Below are 23,543 nucleotides of genomic sequence, written 5' to 3' on the forward strand. Positions count from 1 at the left end.
GATGTGACACATTCATTTATGATTTCAAAGTAACAAGAGTTCAATAAATGTATAAACAGTCATTTATTCCATTCTTGGAACATTTTATAAACATTTTTGTATATAAAGAAAAATTACAAATAAGGTTTCATCAAAATTTCGACAAAAATTAGTCATCGACTTTCCGAACAAATATTGTACATACAATGAGCTTTTTCATCGCAGGTAAATTATTCTCGTCAGAGGTCTGACAGACATGTGCCTTAGAATTCCTACAAAGGCAGCGACATTTTGATGTCTTTTATTTTTTATGAAACTTTCATCAGACAACGACGGAAGCAACGTAAAGCTTCCCAATGTTTCGTCGAATCTCAAACATCATTGCAAACATCATTCGTCAGAAATGCACCAAAATGTGTTAGTGGATGTGCCGCCTCCTTCGGCTCTCACCGCGCTCTTTACTACGATTGTTTTCTCCTTACTACAATTCTTTTCTCCATAGCTTCGGTGGATCTGTTGACATCAATTCTCTCTATTGTCCTCTTCTCACAAGGCAATGAAACGTTGTGTCAATAGCCTTGGTAGGCGGCACATCAACCGTCCACCACGGGACACATCGCAGGAACCTTCTCCTGTGTCGCTTCCCTTCGGATGTGAGTTTCAATCGATGCTTGCAATATGTTTTGCAAAGTCTATCAGCATTACTCTTTCACCTTCAAACAACTCTTCGAACATGTCTTCATCTTCTTGATTACCACTCGTACCCTCGTATCATTCAGCGGTTGGTCCATTATTTTACTCTCGCCATGTCTAGATTCTTATAAGCAACGGAACCAAAATGTTTGCCCCATAGGACAAAGTTTATGACATACGATAATGGAAGCAAATGTAATAGAACAAATATAATATAGAGAACTCATATCTGCATTTCCATTAATCTCAGCAATGTTTTACAATGTATCAGAACAACACTAACAATTCTTCTCTTTCACCCCGACCACCATAATATGAAGGTATATAAATGTGTCGAGGAGGTGCGGGTGTCAGCCATCATCATCTGTCGCCCAACTACCTAGCCCTCGACAATAATAACAAACATTAATTGCACTGGTTCCTGACAACAACATAGGTATACATCAACCTTGAACCCGGCTCTTCTACCACACTAATGTTTTTATAAAACACTTCAATAATTATCATGATTTATGATAATGTTTTGTCATTGCTTGCATAATTTGACTTTGATTTTGACAAATACCTCTCACTAAATATTTGGAAAATGCTATGAAAAAGATTAGATTGTATAGGTTCGGCAAGAATTACATGTTTTGCACGTTTTCAACAACCTTCATCACATTAATCTCCGTTATTCCTTCTATAAACAGTGTAATTGAGGTACTTTATTATGTACAACAATTGTATCTTTCACGAAAATCAAACTTCATCTGTACTTCAATTAATCATAATTCTGTTATGGCAGCTCCCTAGCAAGCCGTTTTCACATATTTAAGATTGCTGTCGAAACATACATGCAATTAACAAAGAGCCATTTTATACATGCCATCATGTAATTCTTGTGAAGCATCTGATATGATAGACCACCACGAACCCTTTTTCTGGTAAGTACAATAATCCTTTTATACTAAACTATATTTCTCTCCATCTTCCCTCCCATGCCTCTCACGCTCACAGAGAAAATAAAATGCCCAACTTGAATTAATACATATCCACTTCCACCACTTTATGAATGCATTTCCAAAATTTGTTATATACATGACTTACCTCACGGTCCTATTACCATCCCAACATTGAACATCCATGAAGAACATTTCATTTGGGTTGTGCAAAGATAATGCCAATGGAAATTCCCTGTAATTTCCAATTTCCTAGCCTTTAACTAACAATAAAAACTAGGCATTAATACCAAGTAAAAGCCTTATATTCAACATATTTCTCATGAAATGTATGGATAAATCAGCCTGTATTTCCATGGGACAGACAAGATTCTTCAACTTCCGAGACATGTCAAGATTTCTTATGAACAGAGTAGGCTATTTTTCTCATCTCAGAACTGCCCTTATAAAGTAATTCAATGGTGGAAGGACAAAGATGCTCTTCAAAATCAGCCATTTATTCTGCATTAAAGAATTCACATAGGAATTGAGTTCTAGAATAAGATAAAACATCATTAATGAAGCCAATAAGTGAGGATGTCTTTCAATTTTGATGCATTGCGTTGCTTTATATTCTTTGGTGAAAAGCTACATATAAAAAGGATGGCTAAGAGATACTGAAACGTAGACAATTCCTAATCATGCACTGATTAGTTAAATAAGAAAACAAATCCATGGTGGTTACATTGACAATCCATAGCACAGAAAAAAACTCAATGTCATTTTATTACATAAGAACTAGTAAATTTTTATGTCATTTTATTACATAAGAACTTGTACATTTTTAGCGTAGGTTTATAAAACCAATTAGCTATGTCTCAATTAGCCATTCAATACATTAACCCAAACAGCCCGCCTACAGTCTATCAAACTATGACAAATTCCCCCAAATCCATGATTCCTCACAGTACTTTCTTTTAGGTCGTCTTTGCCTTTGCTGGTGAAGGCAGTAACTGCAAAAGAAAAGCCAGCTATCAGATAACTGAGCAGCACGAAATGCAACTGTCTATAATGTTCATGAGACTTACAAAAATAGCCAAACATCTTTCCAATATAATAATGTTGTAGGACTCACTACCTGATAGCAAGAGATGAGAGAAGAAATAAATCCAAAGCCTCCTGTTACACGTGGTGTGACTTTCTTGGGTGCCAACTGAAGCAGACCAATTGCAACAATTATATCTATAGAAGCTTTTGCCAGACTTAACTTCCTGGCATTTGACTGCTTCAGCTGTAAAAGACGCTCTTCTTCCTGCATACCAACGGACCATAGAGTAAAATACATATTGAATTTACTTCTCTCACATGCCACCATTTATTTCTCAACTAACTTAAATTACTGATCAAACAAGAAGAGAATCTAGATGTGTTATCTTCAACATTTCTTCAGAATAATTGTTTTAAATGCTTACCAGTTTAGTTTCTTCACCAGTATTTTTTGCTTTCTTTAGCTCTTTCTCCAGCTTTCTTATAGCTACATTCAGACGACTAATCTCTGAAGTCTGGTAAACTCTTGACAAACCAGAATTTAAATCAAATCACTTACTTCCAAATAGATTTATAAGAATAGAAAGAAATGATGGAAGAATCCAAAGCTTAGTACTTGAAATAACCAACCTCTACCAATGTAGTACAAACATTTGCACCAAAGAAACAATAGAAAGCAACCTTTGAAATCAAATCAGTTCGCTCCTTGTTCTGGAAAGGAAAAAAGGTAACATTAGGACTGAAACATGGGAAAAAAATAATCTATACTAACTATCAATTATGTGTAATAAATTTTGTAGGTAGGCATATCAAAAATCATACGTGCTGCCTCTTCCAACTAAGACAATTTTGGGGAGACATTAAATTGTACTTGATGATATCAGTAATACAGGATATTACATATGCATGAGACATTGATGATTGGCTCAAAGGTGTAATTTAGACACAAACAAAAACAATACCATTTACATGGTTGACATTCCATCCCTATCCAGGTACAATTAATCCTCATTTTCTTTTTTCCTTTTCTGAATATGCAAACATATACACACTTGACTAAAGGGTTTTGCCCCTAGATAGAATCATTTTTCAAATCAAATGATAATTACTTTTCTGTGTTATGGTAAATCGATGTTGCATAGTTATATAAAACAAAGGAGACAAAGGCAATGTTTCTAAAACAAACAATCTTGAACTGAAGACAAAAAAGGCAGCTTCATAAACTAACCAAGATGACCATAAAAAAAAACATTACAATATTTTAATAGCCTCCCTTAATGGCCATCGTCTTACCAACCCTACAGAAGACAATTTGCAGGTCTTTTGGTCACAAATGCATAGAAGGCTACCTCCTTCTCTTCAAACATTCTGCAAAATAAGAACACTTCTGAGACCCTCCCTCATTCTGCAAAACTTCTAGAAATGACCAAGATACCCAAAAGCTTGTCAACCTAAATGTAGGGAAACAAAGGTATCACTCCCTATAGCCAGAGATACCAAGATCAACTTCTCAAACTGAAACCACAAAAAAAATCATCAACCCCTTGTGCAAACCGTTGCCCTAGCAACTCTAGGTGTGACCCAGAGCAGCTGCAAGATACTATGATTCGCCAAATACTTTTGCAAATAAGTACTATGATTCAAAATAGACTGAAAGAAGCCACAATTTGTGAAAAAACCGCAAGAGCTTCAAATGATATATTTGTTTTTGGGGGAAATATCAAAAGACCCTAAGACTAGCAACACCAATCATGACACACTTTTGCATACGTTCAAACCCTAGGTTCGGAAAAACCAATTGTCATTACAAAATGACCTCTGGAAAGGTGTTGATCTAGATGAAAATTAAACATGGGTGTTGCCACAAATTGCAGAAAATGCATCGCATCAAAACCTAAGTTACCGATGTGTCTAGGAATAGGGAGGATGCGGATGCGGATGCATTCTGGTGCATGGATGCGGTAGGGTGTGCGAGAGATCCTACCAAGAATCACACCTTTCTCCTGCAGATGCGCACGGGGTGCTTGGGAGAGCATCAGTTGAGCATCCGAGCGCATCCTATGAGCATCCGGATGATTTGAGCGGCCAATCACTTGAGTGACTTATTAAAACATGTGTTTAATAGGTTTTTTTATTATATTTTTTCTCCTATTTGCCTCACAACCCTAAAACAGCCCTAAAAGAGGCCATTCATTGCCCATTCTTCCCATTTTGTTTGCAGCTGGGCTCTCTTCTCATTTGGTCTCCATTGTGGCCTTTTGAAAGCAAGGTCATTAGTTTTGAAGAGGATCATTCGTAGGGTGTCTATTGAGCTTCCACAAAGGACGATTAATCATCTAAGGTAAGCATTTGATCCATTTCATGAGCTTTTTTAGTGACTTTTTTAAGATCTTCATGAATTTTTCAAGTTTTGGAAGAATTTTTTCAAGATTTCTCTTCTTTTTTTGAAGAAATGAAGGAGTGTAGGCATCTTTTTTTAGTATTTTTGTATTGTGTATTTGCACTTGTATGTTTCATGTTCATAGTTTTTTAAAACATTTCTAAGTTATTTTTTTCTATTTTCTTATTAGATTCATAGTTTTTATTGTGCAATAATGACCATTACTTGTAGTCAAAGTTCAGCAGTAGGGCAAGTTGAACGAAGTGATAACTTCAATATTGATGTGGCATCTCCATTATGGAGACACACCACAAGATCATCAAAGGTTTCTAGGGGTGGGTCATACATTTAGAAATGCAATATATGTCATAGTAAACCATTCAACAACTCATATTCTTGGGTCAAAGCTCATTTTATGGGCCATTTTGGTAAAGGAATAGCATTGTGCAAGGGAAGTAAAGATGGAAAAAAGGTTGAGTGATGTACAGTTAGCTGGATTCATAAAAGAACAAGAGGTTGCTGATTGTTTAGTGAGCAAATCAAAAAAGAGTTCGTACAAATCTTCATCTACAAAGAGCAAAATGAATGTGCCCACCGATCATGTTGCATCCTCTAAACATCCATTCTTGGAAGTGGGAGAGGAGGTTGATGAAGTAGAAGTTATTACCCGCAAAAAAGGTCCGTTGGATAAAGCATTCAAAATGGAGGCAAGAGAGATTGTTGATGAAGCAATTGCACGCCAATGGTCTTCCTTTCAATTTGGTAAGATCGCCATATTGGAAGGAAATGGTTGAAGCCATCCTTAGAGCACCAGTTGATTACATTAGCCCCGAGTTTGAAAAGGTGCGTACTACTCTTTTGCAAAAAGAAAATATTTCTATAGACAAAGCTCTTCAACCAATTATGACATCTTGGAAAACTTCCGGCATAACTATTTTGTCTAATGGATGGAAAGACACAAGAAATCGACCATTGACAATGTTTTTGAGGGCTATTGATTGTGAAGGACAAGTTAAGGATTCACAATTCATTTCTAGAATTCCCATTGAGGCAATAGAAATGGAGGGTAGTGAGAATGTCATCCAGGTGGTTACAGATAATGCCATGAATTGTAGGGGTGCAGGTGCTTTGGTTGAGTCTAGATACGACCATATTTTTTGGACAACATGCACTGTACACTCTTTCAACTTGGTCATGCAACAAATTGGCACCCAAATAGATTAGGTGAAGCAAATATATCAAGAGGGAGAGGAGATACAAATGTTTGTGACAAACCACCACATGTCGCAATCTATATTCAGGTCATTCTCAAAGTTGGAGTTGTTGAAGGTAGATTTAAAATTGTAATTACTTAGTTTCATTTATTTATTTATTTTGAATAAGTTTTAAATTCATGTTCAATTATCAAATTATTTCTTGTTTATAACTTTGTTTTATATTTGATGTCATGTTGTCAACTTGCTTATAGGTTGCTGAGACTAGATTTGCATCTCATACTGTTGTTCTAAAACGATTCCTGAATGTGCGATCAGTATTGGGCCAAATGGCTATTTGTAACCAATGGGATATATGGAAGGCTTCGAATTCAGAGAGAGCCTTGAAGGTCAAGGGTAAGATCTTGGATGAGCATTGGTGGGCTCATGTGCAATTTGTATTGGATTTCACTGAGCCTATCATGACTATGTTGCACTTTGCTGATACAAATGTACCTTGCTTGGGGAATGTGTACAATGGCATGGACACCATGGTAGAAAAGGTAGAGCTTTCCATATAAGCACATGAGACTAACCCCACAAAATGTGAAGCCTTGTACAAAAATGTGGAGAATATCATTCATCATCGTTGGGAGAGGATGACTACCCCATTGCACCTCCTTGCATGTGCCTTAACTCCAAGGTACTATATCCAGGAAATACTTGCTATGCTGGATAGAATTGCACCGTATACAGATGAAGAAGTTGTTATTGGGTGCTACACTGCATTTGCAAGACTCTTCCCAGATGGTGAAATGCACAAAAAGGTGACGCTAGAATTTGACTTATTTGCTTCAAGATCAAAACTTACTCCATATGCAATAAAGGACCAAAATGACATATAGGAGATATCACATGGTGGTACATGTATGGTCAACCATTCAAGCATCTACAACCTCTTGCAATCAAGATCCTCTCACAAGTAAGTTTTCATTTATTTGTTTATTTAGCAATTGTATTCTACACTTTAATGTTTAACATTCTCTAATTTGTTTTTCATTTGCATGTTTCATTTTAAATTTTTATGAACACTATTCAAGTTGCAAGTTCTTCTGCTGCTGAACGGAATTGGAGTACATACTCCTATATCCATTCAGTGAAGCGCAACCGGTTGGGCTCAAAAAAAGATGAGGACTTGGTTTATAAACATACCAACTTGCATGTTTTGTCACGTAAGGAGGATGGATACAAGGAAGGGTCAACCAAGCTTTGGGATGTAGCCCTTGAATGTGCAAACTTGGATGCAACACTTTAGGATCTTACTATGATGACAAATGATGATGTTGATAATATCATAGCACGTGCATCTAGCACAATTGGAAACATGCATGGTTCAAATGAACTTGCAAGTGTTGTAATAGAAGAAGATGATGAGAATGTGGATTTTTTTGAGAATCCTTATGATTCTGATTCACTGAATGTGATTTGTGAATCTTGGGCCTTAACTCTTGATTGATCAACATTGAACCATGAACTATGTTTTGATTTTGTAATTCAAATTGCATTGGAATCTTGACCTTGAGTAATTTACTAATTAGACATTACTATTATTTCAATTTGATTATGATAATGATTCAATGAATAGTTTATTTTTGTATATTTCTTGTATTTCTTTGCATACATAAATTATAGTTGACAACATTACACACACACACACACACACACACACACACACACATATATAATGTCCCCATTTTCGTTAGTATCAGAGTTTCAAGGATTAGCCTATTATTGTGATCCTCGTAGGCTAATTATTGTGGGTAGAGGGTCTTCTGAGGCAGTGGCTTGGCTTGAGAGAGTCTTCTCCATAATTTAGTAAGCTACAGGTTGGTCTTCGTTTGGCTCAAATTGGACTTCATTTGAGCTTAGTTTTGTGTACTTACTATTTGTGGTAAGTTGGTGTTGATTGAGATGGACCTTTTCTATTTCTGGAAAGTGCATTTGGTCACATGGAAAAATAATAGGTATGACTCTTATTTCAGACAGCATATTTAAATGATGAGTATTTTGGGAGTTATTATACTTTTAGCGGCCAAATTATTATTAAATAATTAAATGGCTTATTATAAAGTTATAATTTAACTTTATAATTTCACTTAAGTTGAAGGATGAGTTATCATTGGAAAGAGTCATTTATTAATTAGTTAAGCCAAGTCAAGTGAAAGAATCTAAGGGAAGCTTCTAATTAATGTTGTGTGATAAAGCTTCTTGAGTGAAGTTACATTTTGGCAACAAAAGAGAATCTGGAGGTTATAAATACAAGCACATTTGTTGAGAAAAACATGCTAGGATATTTTATTTGCTTTTGATGCCTTTGTGGCTTTTTTTGAGTTCTGATACTTTGTGGCCCTTGCTGAAGTATAAGGATTGAGTCTGAGAAGTTCTTGGCAATTGTGCTGAAGTATACAATTGGCCAACATCTCCTATTGTATTTGTTGTAGCTAAGGAGAATAATCTTGATTATTATATACTTATTGAAGCATCTGGCTAAGGGTTTGGAGTTTTAGAATTGAGCATTGATCCTACAGCTGAGGTATTGTGGATCAATTTCTTAAGGTTTGCATCTTCCATTTTCGTCATTACTGTTATGTGGAAGAAAGTGTGTGAAATTCTTAGATGTAATTTGATTCAATGCTGATATAAATTGAATTGAGAGATAAATATGGAGTAGTTCAGTTTTTTTTAAGTTAAATGGCAGGGTAAATCAAATGCAAATCTATCATTGCCATTGAATTGAGCTTGGTCATCATCAGTGTTGTTCAAAAATGGCCTAATCTTGGTGAATGTGATTTAGTCAGCCTTGGAGTTCTTCTCAGTTGCATTGGCATTGTATGCTAAATGTTATGACGTAATGTCAAAAGTCAGAAATATTAGTGTTTGTTAGAGCTATAGCTAGGCAAGGTTATATATATATATATGCACCCAAACGCATCCAAAATCCCAAAGAACAAAAATATGTGCATCCACACATCAGCACCCCACACCTGCATCAACATTAGAAACATCGGTAACTTAGATCAAAACCAAGAAAGGAAGCTCACGGCAAATATGACGTTCTAAACAAATGGAATGAACCCCATAGGCTCTACGAACTGAGTGAAAATGGTACCAGGAGAAGGGTTTTTTACCTAAATAGAACTCAAAATCTCCCAAACGCACGACCACAGGACAAAAATACCACAAACCTAGAATGATGAGTGAGTTGCAGACAAGACACGATCTCAAAAGAGAGAGGTTGAGGCCAGCATGCAAAGGAGAAAACCCTTGATTTGGGAATCGCACACGCTGGAAGATAGGACTGATGCAGGACTGAAAACAGAGATCCCACAGAAATCAAAAATCCCAGATGAAAAATACTTCAAGTCTGCAAACAAAATTAGGTTTAAGATTTCTCAAATTTCAGAAAACCAAAAGCCCGTGGATTTTTTATTAAAAACTTCACCAAAAACAAGAGGACATGAATTTTATTTTAAAAAACTTGCCAAATTCTAAAATACCCCATACATTGGCTCTAATACTATGTTATGGTAAATCAATATTGTATTGTTATACTAAACAGAGGAGAGAAGGCTCTTTAGATAGATTTACAAAGACAATGTTTCCAAAGTAAATAATCATGAATTGAAAACAGAAAAGAAAACTTCCTACGCTAACAAAGATAAACATTAAAAGTTTACAGCCATAGTAGCACTACAGAAAAGTGAAATAGTATTGCTTTGTCAGGATTTAAATAATGTTAAGATGAATTCAATATAATTTACTAAAAACTTTGACTACTAACATTAAATATGAACAATTTGCATCATAAAAGATGGGTTGTGCAGATTGACTTGCCACTGAATACACACTTGATTCCCAAAAAATGATGTTAAAAATGGACTCCTAAAACAACAAAGAGAAAAACTGTTGGAAGATATTACATCTTTAATTATAAGGTTAGTGGAGTTTTAAATTAATAAATAATTAGCTCAGAAGTTGCACTCAAATAGTTTGGTTGACATTTTATAAGCCATTGAATTGTAATGTGAATTCATCCATTAATATCCCGGTCAGATTTATTCATTAAATATTTCAGTTTTAAGTCTTCCACAAATGGTTTGATCACATTTAATCTATATTGGCTCTATTTTTTCAATTTTTGTACTAAAGCCATTTAATCTCTGTGCTGTGGTAGCATTGTGCCATCAAGATTTGCAGTGAAGAAATTGTATGAGGTGTAATCACAAGCCGAAGTCTGGAAAGACATTCAAATATGCAATGGAAGAGTACAGCTTTTGGTAGTAGAATGTGAAAGGAGAGAAGAAAATAAATACCATCGTTATTTGTTGCAATGTTAAAGTCTGGTATTTAAATCACTTTCCAAATAGGTATTCAAATCATGTTTAAACCCTCTGTTCAAACACAGTTTGGTGAAGTTTTTTCACTACACACTTTGAAGAAGAATGCTGTGTGAATAATTGTGATTTAGAGAAAAGCATAAGAGAGGCAAGTTGATAGGATATGCCACATAGATTCACTAGAAAGCAAGTTGTTTTCATCTTTCAATATTTAACATTCCCATTTTATTTCTTGCCGACACCATCTGTTTATTACGATTATAGAAAGGTTCTATTATTACTTAATGGTTATCTATTGTCAATATTAGAATGTTTCTAATATTAGTTACTCTGCAGTTATATGTTAGTTTCTTTATCTTTCTTTTAGCTAGAATAAAATGTTTCTATTCTAGAAAGGTTCTATTATTAGTTAATGGTTATCTATTGTCAATATTAGAATGTTTCTAATATTAGTTAGTCTGTAGTTATATGTTAGCTTCTTTATCTTTCTTTTAGCTAGAATAAAATGTTTCTATTATTTACAATCGTTTTATTCTTTTGTATATATTGACCTCTCGGTCTCTGTTAATATCAAGCAAATATTTACCAATTACTTCATAATATGGTATCAAAGCCACTTCTTTAATTTTTTTCGAAAATTATAATTTTTTTTTGAAATTATCAAACCCTAATTTCAAAATTATTTTTCGGAAATATTTGCATTGAACTAGGGTTTATCTGAGAATATTGACCATCAATATTCATGTTTTTTTTGGGCCATTTTTTAAAAAACGTGATTGTTTTTTGGGCATTTCTGTCCTTTTTTTTGCACATGTAGGGCTGCGAGCGACACCAACGGTTTCTTAAAATCCTCAATAACAGATTCGCACCTAGAAACTGTTTTTCGCTGCATATTCACTATTGATTTCAAGCTTTTTTTTCAGCCCATGACATTTCTATTTGAAACCCTAATTTTGGGGCTTGAATTTTTTTCTGATCACAAGTTCTTGACGGGTTTTTAGAGAGCTCAACTAGGTTGTCGTCAACTTTTTCTAGGTGCCTTAATTTTTCAGCCAGCGGATCCGTAAACCAATAACATATTCTTTCTAGGTTTTTTGAGCTCTTCTAGGTACCCCTTCAATTTTTTTGGGTCTTCCATTTTTTTGCCTCAAAGTACATGCCTTCACAGATTTTCACGCTTTTTCATTGAAAAACGTGCTATGGCATCTCTAACTAATACTTTGCTCCAAAGCAATTCAAAATTCAATGGTTGGAATTATGGCACTTGCAAGCAAAGCATAATAGAAATTTTTGAATATCAAAATATTGATCAAATTGTTCTACAGCGCCCGACTGCCCCTGGTACTGATCAGGATACATAGGATCTGAATAATTAGGAGGCGGTGGAATTCTCAAATTATCCGTAGCTAATGATCAGCTCTCTCAAATTCCATCCAACAAGACAGCTACCAAGATATGGGCACATCTCAAGAATCTACATGAGACTTCTGAAAAAAGAAGAGCTTTCTTTTTTAAGAACACTCTATTTTCTGTTATCATGGATGAGAGAACATTGCTTCACGCTCACCTGAATAGGATTTAGGAAATCCATGATCAGTTGCTTGCCATTGGTCGCAAGATGGAGGAAGAGGACATTGTAGTCCTATGAGCATTTTATCGAGACTCTCAACATCACTTTTTTTGGTGTTAATCTGAAATTCATAGATCTCTGCACACTCCTGCTTCAACAAGATCGATGGATACAACAGTTCAGTAGCAATTCCAGCTCCACTTCCACAAAGCAAGTCTTTGCTACTAGCTTTCAAAAGGATAAAGGCAAGTTTCAACAGTCTTAGCAAAAATCCTCTGCTCCAGATTCAGAAGGCTCTTGAAACAAGAACATTCAATGCAACTATTGCCACAAGTTTGGTCACATGAATGTTGAATGTCGAAAATGCTTAGCTGCCCAATCTAAGCAATCAAGTGCGCAACCCAAAGAGAATAGTGCAAATCACGCTAAGCAAACAAAATCTTCCTTTTACGCCTTCATGGCTAAAAGACCTGCATATCATGTGAAGTTGTTTGCCTGGTACATTGATTCAATTGCCTCTCGTCATTTCACCTACGACAAAGACTGGTTCACTGACTACCAACCTTGTTCAGATTCTTTTATTGTTGGTGGTAGAGAAGAGTATATCGTTGTTGGCAAAGGCAACATTCAAATTCAGTCTGCTGGGAGGAATCTCGTTTTCCTCAATGTGTACTACATTCTAGGGATGGAACTACATCTTCTCTCAATCAATCAGTTGTTGCAACATTCTCCAGAGTTGGATGTCACCTTTAGTTCACATTAGTGTATTATCATTGATAAGGCGACTCGGTCTACTGTTGCAGTAGGTCTCGAGGATCATGGTCTTTTCCAACTTACTAATTCTAGTAATTCTCAGGACTTAGCTATGGCTGCTCGTTGGTCTTCTGTTAGCACACTTTGGCATCAACAATATGGGCACTTAAATGTGCATTATCTCTCTAAGCTTGCTCCGGAAGTGCTTGTCCTCGGTTTGCCAAAGATTTAGACTCAGCAACATGGAGTTTGTGATGCATGTCAGGTTGGGAAGCAACATTGCACACCTTTCACCAGTGGCAATTTACGACGAGCTTCTCAGGTACTTCAACGTGTTCATGCTGACATTTGCGGCCCTATGGCCACTCCTACTATTCTTGGGTCCAAGTATTTTTTTGTTTGTTGATGATTCAGTAGAAAAATGCAGGTATATTTTCTTTGAAGGAAATCAGATGCATTTCCCATCTTCCAGAAGTTTAAACCTTTGGATGAAAGAGTGGAAAATCTATTATTACTCTTAGGTCAAACAATGGGGGGGGGGGGGATTTTGTTCTAATAAATTCTCTAGCTTCTTGGATACTCATGGCATCAAACGCCAGTTAACCACACCCCACACACCACAACAGAACAATGTAGTTGAACATCAAAACAAAAAAAAATCACTGGGATGGTTCGTTCCATGCTTGAACAAAAACATGTTCCAAAGAAGTTCCGGGGGGAAGTAGTTAAAACTACAGTTTATTTTTTGAACCAGTCACCCATAGTAGCAGTCAAAGGTAAGACTCCGGAAGAGGCCTGGTCCGGTCGCAAGCCCAAAAACAAACAACTGAAAGTTTTTGGCTCCCTCGCTTTTGTTTGGATCCCTGATGTGTCACACACCAAGTTGGATGCCAAAAGTCGGAAAATCATGCTTGTTGGATACAATAATCTTCACAAATCTTACCGCTTAATCGACACTGAGACATCTTGTCTCCTATACAGTGATGATGTAGTCTTAGATGAGTAGCGAGGACCATTCAAGCTTGTTTCTCCTACTCCTAATCCAACAGACCAGCCTATTAAGGCTCATGATTTGGGAGTTAGGCTTCCATTAGGTCCACCTTACGAGAGGGCTCCAGTAGCTCCTGCAGCTCTAGTTATACTAGTGATCCCTGTACAGACACCTCAAGCTAGGATCACCTAGATTTATAAATGCTTCACCTAAGTTTGATCCAGATTCTTCAAACGAGGAACCTAATCATAGAGCATCTCTTGATACTAATGTTGGTCATTCTCCTCTCCGGCCTTAGTGGTGGGCTAAAACACTTGTTGATCTTCGTGATGATGAGCTCATTGATGGGAGAACTGCTAAGAAAAAGAGAAAACCTAAAGAGTTTGTTAACTTTGCTCTCATAGTCAACATCTACAATGTGTTTGAACCTCAAACATATTCCGAAGCTAAATGAATTCCAAAGTGGGAATAGGCCATGACATCTGAACACCAGAGCCTACTGAAGAATAACAACTGGGTTCTTTCTGATCTTCCACCAGAGAAGAAACCCACTGGTTGCAAATTGGTTTAAAAATCAAATACAAATCTAATGGTACTTTGGATAAGTACAAAGCTCGTTTAGTTGCAAAGGGCTTTTTTCAGCGTCACGACATTGATTATGAGATCTTTGCTCCTATTGCAAAGATGAGCACAATCAGATTAGTCCTAGCCATGGCCGCACAGTTTGGCTGAAAGTTCCATCAGATGGATGTCAATAGTGTTTTTTTGAATAGTGATCTCCACAAAAAGGTCTACATGGCGCAACCTCTTGGTTTCAAGGTTGTTGGTAAAGACCATTAGGTTCCCAGATTGGTGAAAGCTCTCTATGGCTTGAAGCAAGCCCTTAGGGCATGGTACATGAAAATTTATAAGTACCTCAGTGACCAAGGCTTCCAGAGGAGTTCTTTAGACTCAAATTTGTACATCAAGACTACTGACAGTGACATCATCCTTCTGGTTATTTATGTGGATGATTTGATCATCACTGACAGTTCGGCACCTTTGACTTAGGAAATCAAACAGAGTTTATGCCAATCTTTTGATATGAGTGACCTTGGGCTCATGCACTATTGCCTAGGTGTTGAGGTTTGGCAACAGTCTTCTGGTATATTCATCTCTTAGTCCAAATATGTCAAGGCTTTGTTAGACAAATTCCATATGCAGGAGCGCAAGCCTGCATCTACACCCATGTAGAAAGGTCTCAAGTTATCATTGAAGTCTAATTCTCCTCTCGTTGATGATACTACATACAGGCAACTAGTAGGCAGTCTCATCTACCTCTTTGCTACTAGGTCTAATATCAACTTCGCAATCAACTACATCTCATGTTTTATGACAGCTCCTAAGGCTGATTATTGGATGGCAGCAAAGCGTGTGCTTCGTTATGTGAAGGGCACTACAAATTTTGGACTTCTTTACACTCGAAGTTCTAATCCTAGACTCAGTGAGTTCACAGTTTCAGATTGGGTAGGCTCTGTTAATGATAAAATGTCAACTTTTGGATGTGTTCAATTGGGGATCCGATGTCGTCACATGGACAACTAGGAAGCCACAGGCAATTTCTCCCTCCTCTACAAAGGCCGAATACAGAGGGACAGTCAAGGCAAGTTGTGAAGTTGTTTGGCTTTGTCAAATGCCTGGGGATATGCAAATGTCACCAGTAGGACTGACCACTTTGTTTGTTGATAATGAAGACGTTATCAAATTAGCATAGAATCTAGTCTTCCATGAATGAACCAAGCATGTGGATGTTCATTGTCGCTACATACAACAGCTGGTTGAAGACAAGACAATAGACTTGCAGTATGTTCCTACGACGGATCAGACTGCAAACATTCTCACCAAGCCTCTTGGTCCTGATAAGTTTGTTAAATTCAAAGGACAGCTCAGTGTTGTGGATAGATTAACCATTAAGAGAGGGTATTACGATAATAGATAAGCTTCTATTATTAGTTACTGGTTATCTATTTGTAATCTATTGTAAATATTAGAATGTTTCTAATATTAATTAGTTTGTAAATATTTGTTAGCTTTCTTTTAGTTAGAATATAATGTTTCTATCCTTTACAATCATTTCCTACGGAAACATCGTTTTATTCTTTTGTATATATTGACCTCTCGATCTTTGTTAATATCAAGCAAATATTTATCAATTACTTTGTAATATTGTTGAATATTGGCATCAAGTTTGGAGAACTTCTAAGGAAAGTGATTCTGAAAGGAGTTGAGGGTGTTTATAAAATGCAATGTAACTTGTGTATGTTTTATCATAGGCAAGAAATTTGTTATCAACTCTTAGTGTTCATTCTTGCATTCCACTTCATCATGATATATTACTATTGCAGCAGTTATTTGAGCTTATGATTATTTATCATGCCATGCAGTAGTTATTAAGTCTTTTTTGAATCTTTCTTTTGAGACCAAGTAGAATTGCATTATGAATACCATTGAAAGGAGCTAAAGGTTAAAGTGGGATGAATAGTTTTGATATAGACGAGATATATGTAGTAGAGGTTTTTCAAGGGCAGTGTTAAAGGATGAAAACTGAAATTTCACAAGGGTAAACAAGTATGCTGTTAAACAATTTATGAGTTTTTTTAAACTACTGTAAGTTGGTTTCAACAAGGTGTAAAAAGAGGATTTTGCACTCAAGGCTTATGTAGGAGTTCCTCATCCATATGATAAGACAAAGTGAATGATCATCTCAAATACATTAAAGCCTTATATTGTAACATCTACATTATTGGTTAAATCCGACATACCTATTTTAATGTTACCTTATGCTATGCTTGGCCTCCTAGGGCATACCAGATAAGGCCTACCAAGATTCGCATGCAATGTCAAATGGACAGCACATAAAGAAGATCATATTAGAGGTCGGAGGCATGGCAAGCAGGAAGGAAGATACTTGTTGTCACAAGCTAGCTTCTTGCTCAAGGATGATTCATTGCATGAGAAGTGCCTTCGCTATTTGTGCCCCTTCAAGGAGCAAGGGAGGGAGCTAGGCTTTTCTTTTTTGGTGTACTTCATTTATCTAAATTGCTTGAGGTTTTGTACAACTAACAAGGGATTTTTCCCACAACAGTGACTCTTGGATGAATTGTTCTCTCTGGTGCACCATTGAGGAGGTATAGATTAAATGTGGACTTTTAGAGAAAAGTTGTTCTCATTGTGCAAGGAAGATGTAAACACTTATGTTCTCTCATCTTGTGCAGAGGTTAGCAAGTTCTACAGTCAGGAGACTTGCTGATGGAGTCAATCTGGTGTTTCCTGGGTGGGCAAGAAGGATTGTTTGAGGCACTTCATCAATGTCTCCAGAGGGTTGTTGTGATCAACTCTCAACTCTTAAAGTGTTCAAGCAAAGTGCGTACAGGCATACCTGAGCTGAATTGACAGGCCCAAGGCAAGACCTTGGACAAATCTAGGGAAAACCCTAGATTTGTCTAATCGAGGACGAAGGGGCAAAAAGTATCATTTTTGAATTGAAGAAAAGACCCTGGCTAACATAAATTCTCAGTCTCAAACGAGGATGAAGGGCATGATGTTTCTACATAGCACTTGCATGTGCAGCCAGTGGGAGTGCCACTACCACTTGTGGTTCTAATCATGGTAGCATCACATTCCATTTATTTGTGATTGATCCCAGTGATCACCACTCCCTCATTTGTTGTGTCATTTCCTTAACTTTTCAAATAGTAGTTTTGAGCTTACTTTGCATGTATACCTTTTATTTTTTGTTTAGGGTTCAAGGCCAGAGTACTTTTTTCATAGTGAAAAAATAGGTCCAGAGCAATGAATATAAAAACAGACTCAATATATTTACATAGTTACACCACCTTGGAGGACGGGGGGACGACGGAACAGGCGAACAAGTTTCTGGGACGGGGGGACAGAGGGGCCTTAATTTGGGGATGGTGGGGGGACAATGGGGGGACGGTGGCGAGGGATAGGAGGGGCTGTGTATATATATACATATGTTACTTTAAGTGGTAGTTATGAAAAGATGTATTGCAATATAAGATATAAAGATGTAAAAGAGTAAATACTTGAACATTGGATGGAATTGGAACATCGAACATTGAACAGAAATAGTTAAATCAGCAAATAATCAACATTGGGACGTCCCCCACCTCAACGGAGGTGGCAGAATTTGGTGGCGCTGTTGGGATGGGGGGACAGAGTCCCCAAGTCCCCGATGCATCCAAGTCTCTAGGACGTGGCGCAAAAAGGGGGGGACACGTTTCGTGTGTTACTATGTATATTTATCAATAGCCTTCTCATTCTGTAAATGAAACCATCCATTACCTTAGGATGCCTGAAAAGATTAATTAGAAGAATTGGCATTGTTAGTGAATATGAAATCAATCACTGCTGCATGTTAATGATGTATATGGTTACAAGTTTTATTTGAAAAAGTCAGTGCTAATGATAACATCCCAAGGAAGTGCGAGTTAAGCTTATAAATCTTTTATGATCGTCACTACAACCAAGAACTTTGTTCAAATTCCTTGAAAGAACTTTTTGCAAATATGCCCTACCCATCTATGGCTACAAATGATGAAAAGAGTTAATATGAAATGGCTAATTAAAACCACAGTAGCACAATCTCAAATTTATACAGCCAATATATACATCAACACAGGTAACAACTCTTAATGAAATGAAGTAATAGGATGCACAGAAAAACTTATAATGTCTTCAGCCTTGATAGAGGTACTTCTGTCTGGTTTGTATGCCACTACACAACATGCACAAGCCAAGTTCAAAGACCCCAAACAATCTGAAAATTTCAGCAATTGACAGAAAAGGTACATTCATGTCAACTACTTAAACTTAAGAACAAATTAATGGGTTTTTTTTTCCGGAATGGAAATTTATGAGTCTCACTAAGTCCCCATATGACTTGGCAACTAAGAGAATGTTACTTGAGAACATGTCAACAAAAAGAGTTAGTGGGGTCAAATAATAGACAATCACAGTTCATTTAGTGATGTCGTGAACTCAATCCTGAACCCAATAAAAGCTTAGGACATTGCTCAACATGATTCTATATATATTGTTACGAATTGTCACTTTCATACCAAGAGATTGGATTTGCATCTAAGATTTCTATTTTGTAGTTTCCACTTTTTTAATGTTTTCTGAAAGCCTGCAAATATAGCTCAAACAAGTATCTGAACCAATTTACACACACTTACAAATATTTGGTTCCTTAGAAGCAATAGACTTAAGAGAAACAACTCAGAAATTACTACTAGAAGCCAACCAGTGGTAGACCAAGATTCATCAGTTAAAATTCCATATTAAACATCATTTCGGGGATTTGATACTGTCCCCAAGTTTATTAAGTGGATTAATTAAATTTACTAATTAAGTTGTCCAAAATTAATGTTGTTACTTCAGGATGACTTTGATTGATTACATGAATTATAAAATAAAGTGAAAATAATAAAATAAGTCACCTTATTAAAGTTGGCCTAACCTTCTAGTTGTTTCCCAGAACTCTTTATGGAGAGGTTTGCTCGGTGAAGTAAGGCATCGTCAAAAAGTTGGATTTCATTATTACTTTTGCCAGAGACTTGGGAGCTGAAGGAAGCTCACAGTTTCAGTGGAGGCTACTCACCCTAATCTGCTGTTGGAAATATCAGTTCTGATATTTCACACTGTGCTTAAAAAGAATTCCAATTTTGTTAAGTCTCTAGAAGAGGCAAAATTGCAAAGGTTGACTATTTTATACCTGCCACAAAATTTAATATTAGCCATAATTGTATGCTAGAATAGGTTGGCTTAACTTCTAGTTCTGAGAAATAATATAATTTATTATCCTGTGTTGGCCACTCCTTCAATAGCGGCACTTTATTACGTCAATGCAAGATTTTTAATTATTTGGACCAGTGATAATATAGGAGAGTTGTGATTATATTATGAACTATGGGGTATATTTGGCATGACGAAAGTAAAATAAAGGTAGCATTGCCATTGGAAATTAAGGAGAGTAAATATGTTTGAATCGGTTATTTTATTTGGCTTGTTACCATCATGAGCTGAAGCTTGACTGAGGATGCACAGAATGTTTTAGTGTGGGACTCTACTCCAACTTAGGACTCTTAATTAATAAATTGGAGTTATCAGCTATAATCCTATTTCACATGGAGAGGCTTGAAGGTTCCCAGTATGTGAGCATATATTTGCTCGAGGTAAATAGCATTATCAATCACTCAAGTTGAACAATATGGTGAATGCCTTTAATTTGGCATTGGAATAAAAACAAACATACTGAGGCAAATCAACTGATATATTGTGCACTTTCTCATAGGGATTTTGATTTTAATTTTAATACATAGTTTATGCCAGCACCATCAAGTATCACCATTGCCTGTCATAGCATTTCATCAGTCCAAGGAAGATAAACATTCCAATATCAAAGAACTTTATGAAATGATCGCATAAACCAAATGTATCCGAATCCTCCATCACTGCCATTGTTGGAACTTTCCCTATCATGCAGCCCTTTTGCAACGTGTCTACACAAGACACAAAGTTTCACTCATTGATATTTTGGCCGACAGTTTGATATCTAATATGATGTAGTCAAAATGTTTACTGTACTGGATAAAGAAATCAACCGATACAGATAATAGATAAGAACAGCAGAACTCTTTGTATTATTCCCATATGCCAAAGACATTATATTATGCTTATGATGATGATTACAATGATCTCGAAGGGTGTATAAATACTTTCCTAAGAACCTTCCCGAAGGGGTCCATCGGCTACATAACAAGAACCTTCCCGAAGGGACCCGTCGGCTACATAACAAGAACCTTCTCGAAGGGACCCATCGGCTGATACACAATTTCTACCGACGACATACATCCTATCAGCTACACAATATTTACCTACCACATCATCCCCCCAAAAAGAAAAAGTCGTCGCCGAACGACAATTACAAAACATCTGAGACAATTAACAAACAAAATACATTAACTGACTAACTACAACAAGATAAATCTACTTCTGTCACATCACTCACGCTCATCCCATGCCTGCACCAAATTGGTCTTCAAACCACGTTGCATCTGTAGCCTCTGCTAACACAATAGTATCTCCTTAGCTGACCTTGATAGCCACCCGTGTCGCTTTCTCTGTTTCCAACTCCTGGGTACCCTAAGCCAAGTGTCACTGTACTGCCTCCAACTGGATGATCAGCTCCTCCCGAGCTCTCTATGCATCCACCAAGATAGCTTCACATCCAACACCTGCTCCAAGTGTGATGGGAACACGACCCAAGAACAGAATGGACACAACAGAAAAAGGAAAATTGTATTAACTGAAAAATAAGCTAGTACATTCAGTACAGAGAAAATAAACTTCAAAACATGCCCTAAGGGCTTACAATAGCATAAATGTGGAGATAATTTCTCCTTTCAGTACCTCTGCTCAAACTCCACTCCGAACTGCCTTTTACAATGCCAGGAATCTCCTTAAATAGACCCCGGAGGGTTAAGGACTAGGAATACATTCTAGAAAGTGCTAGTAGGCATCCACCGACCAAATAGAAGGCTCCAGAAGCTGCGTTAGAAGTCAGCGCAAATCTAGAAGAATCCAGAAACGGTAATCGAACTTCCGGGAGGCATAACTTTTGAACCATAACTCCGATTGACGAACCGTTTACATTTCTGGAAAGCTCTCGAAGCGCTCTATAGCCCTATGGACCAGCTTCGCTCGTCCCCCATTTTTCGGCCCTTTTCGAGGTCATTTAATGCCCCTAACTTGACTTTGAAGCATTCTTACGAGGTCTCCAAAAATCGAAAAACTGCAATAACTTTCAAACCGTGGGGCCTTTTGACCGGATTCTTTTTTTGGAATGTTCTAAATCACAATTACATTCATCTGGCCAATTCACACCTTCTAGTTTACCAAAATGATGGCCCAATTACATGCTCCTATTTTTTCGGGATTTTCTAGCACACTGATAGTGGAACTGTGAGAGTTGGAACCTTTATTTGACCCAAATGGGTGTCCAAAAATGAAAACACATGAAATAGAAACTAAGTCTAAGTACATTTTTTTCGGTGACACAGGATTGCCCTTATACCTCTAGATGCTCCTGCATCAAACACCCAGGGTAGATTGAAAAGTGACCCTGTCACTTTATGAATGGTAGAGGAAATCCCAAATGGGAAACCTCAGCTGCTGAAATCCAAGTTGAGTCCTCGATCGGTCGTCCTTTCCATTTGACCAAATACTCTTCATACTGCCTGTTTCTGGTACTCCTACCCACACAATGATCTAGAATGTCTTCTATCTCCTCCTTCTTAGAAGCAGGAATTGGACATGGCTCTAACACCAGCTCCTCATCTGCACCATCATCATGATACTCTGTTAAATTTGCAATGTTGAAAATAGGAGAAATGTGAATACCATCTGGCAGCTCCACCTCATATGCATTTCCTGAGTCATGTTTCTTCAGAATTTTGCAGGGGCCAAATTTCTTCATTTTCAGCTTGTTGTAAGTACCGGCTGGAGATCTTTCTTTTCGTAAGTGCACCATGAGTAGATCCCCTACTTGGAATTCCTTATGTCTTCTCCTTTGATCAGCCCTAGCTTTATACTCTTGATTCATCTTGGTAATGTGTGCCTGAACCTCCTCATGTAGACGCTTGATATGTTCAGCAAATTCTTCCGCTTCAGCACTTGTCCTCCCCCCTTGCTCTATCTTCCTCAATTCTGGTGCAGTCCTTGGGCTATTCCCATATACAATTTGGAATGGTGATTTTCTAGTACTCCTATTTATAGAGTTATTGTAAGCAAACTCTGCTTGTGGTAGAATTAAATCCCATCTCTTGGGTTTATCCCCAACTAAACATCTCAGCAAATTGCCCAAACTTCTGTTTACCACTTTTGTTTGGCCGTCAATTTGTGGGTGATGTGTGGAACTGAATTTCAAGTCTGTTCTCAACTTTTTCCACAATGTCCTCCAGAAATACCCCACAAATTTAGTATCTCTGTCAGAAACTATACTCCTTGGAAGTCCATGTAGTCTTACCACCTCTTTGAAAAACAAGTCTGCAATATGGACAGCATCATGAGTTTTGTGGCATGGAATGAAATGTGCCATTTTGGAAAACCTATCAACCACCACGAATACTGAGTCATTACCCCTTTGTGTCCTTGGCAATCCAAGAACAAAATCCATACTTATGTCCTCCCATGGCCTTGATGGAACAGGCAATGGCTGATATAGGCCAGTATTGTGACTAAACCCCTTGGCAACTTGACAAACCTGGCAACTCTGTACAAACTTCTTCACATCCTGTGAAATTTGAGGCCAAAAATAATGTTCTCTAAGAATGGCAATGGTCTTATCTCGACTAAAATGTCCTGCCATCCCTCCACTGTATTTCTCCTTAATCAAATTTTCCCTCATGGAACTCCTTGGAATGCACAATTGACTACCCTTGAACAACATGCCATCCTGAATCAAATAGTCTAACCACTTGGTTCTATCTACAGCAACAAGTTCTTTACAAGCTTTCCATGCTTCAGCAAAATCAGAATCCTCGGGGTACAAATTCTTG

General features: G+C 37.1%; 1 protein-coding gene across 2 annotated transcripts in view; it reads right to left on the reverse strand.

Annotated features, from left to right (window-relative positions):
* Window positions 1–2,351: 2,351 nt before the first annotated feature.
* LOC149541206 (peroxisomal membrane protein 11-5-like) overlaps window positions 2,352–23,543 on the reverse strand; it is an 82,310-nt gene continuing 61,118 nt past the window's right edge. For both annotated transcript variants that reach the window (XM_089802214.1, XM_089802215.1), the window contains exons 5-8: window positions 3,270–3,350; window positions 3,065–3,154; window positions 2,731–2,904; window positions 2,352–2,605 (exon numbers count right to left, since the gene is read on the reverse strand). In XM_089802214.1, coding sequence (XP_089658340.1) covers window positions 2,570–2,605; window positions 2,731–2,904; window positions 3,065–3,154; window positions 3,270–3,350 — 381 coding nt within the window. In that variant the 3' untranslated portion in view covers window positions 2,352–2,569. The remainder of the gene's footprint in view (window positions 2,606–2,730; window positions 2,905–3,064; window positions 3,155–3,269; window positions 3,351–23,543) is intronic.

Source organism: Cupressus sempervirens, chromosome 9, assembly GCF_028749045.1.
Source record: "Cupressus sempervirens isolate cs-2001-9-10 chromosome 9, ASM2874904v1, whole genome shotgun sequence".
Taxonomy (NCBI): domain Eukaryota; kingdom Viridiplantae; phylum Streptophyta; class Pinopsida; order Cupressales; family Cupressaceae; genus Cupressus; species Cupressus sempervirens.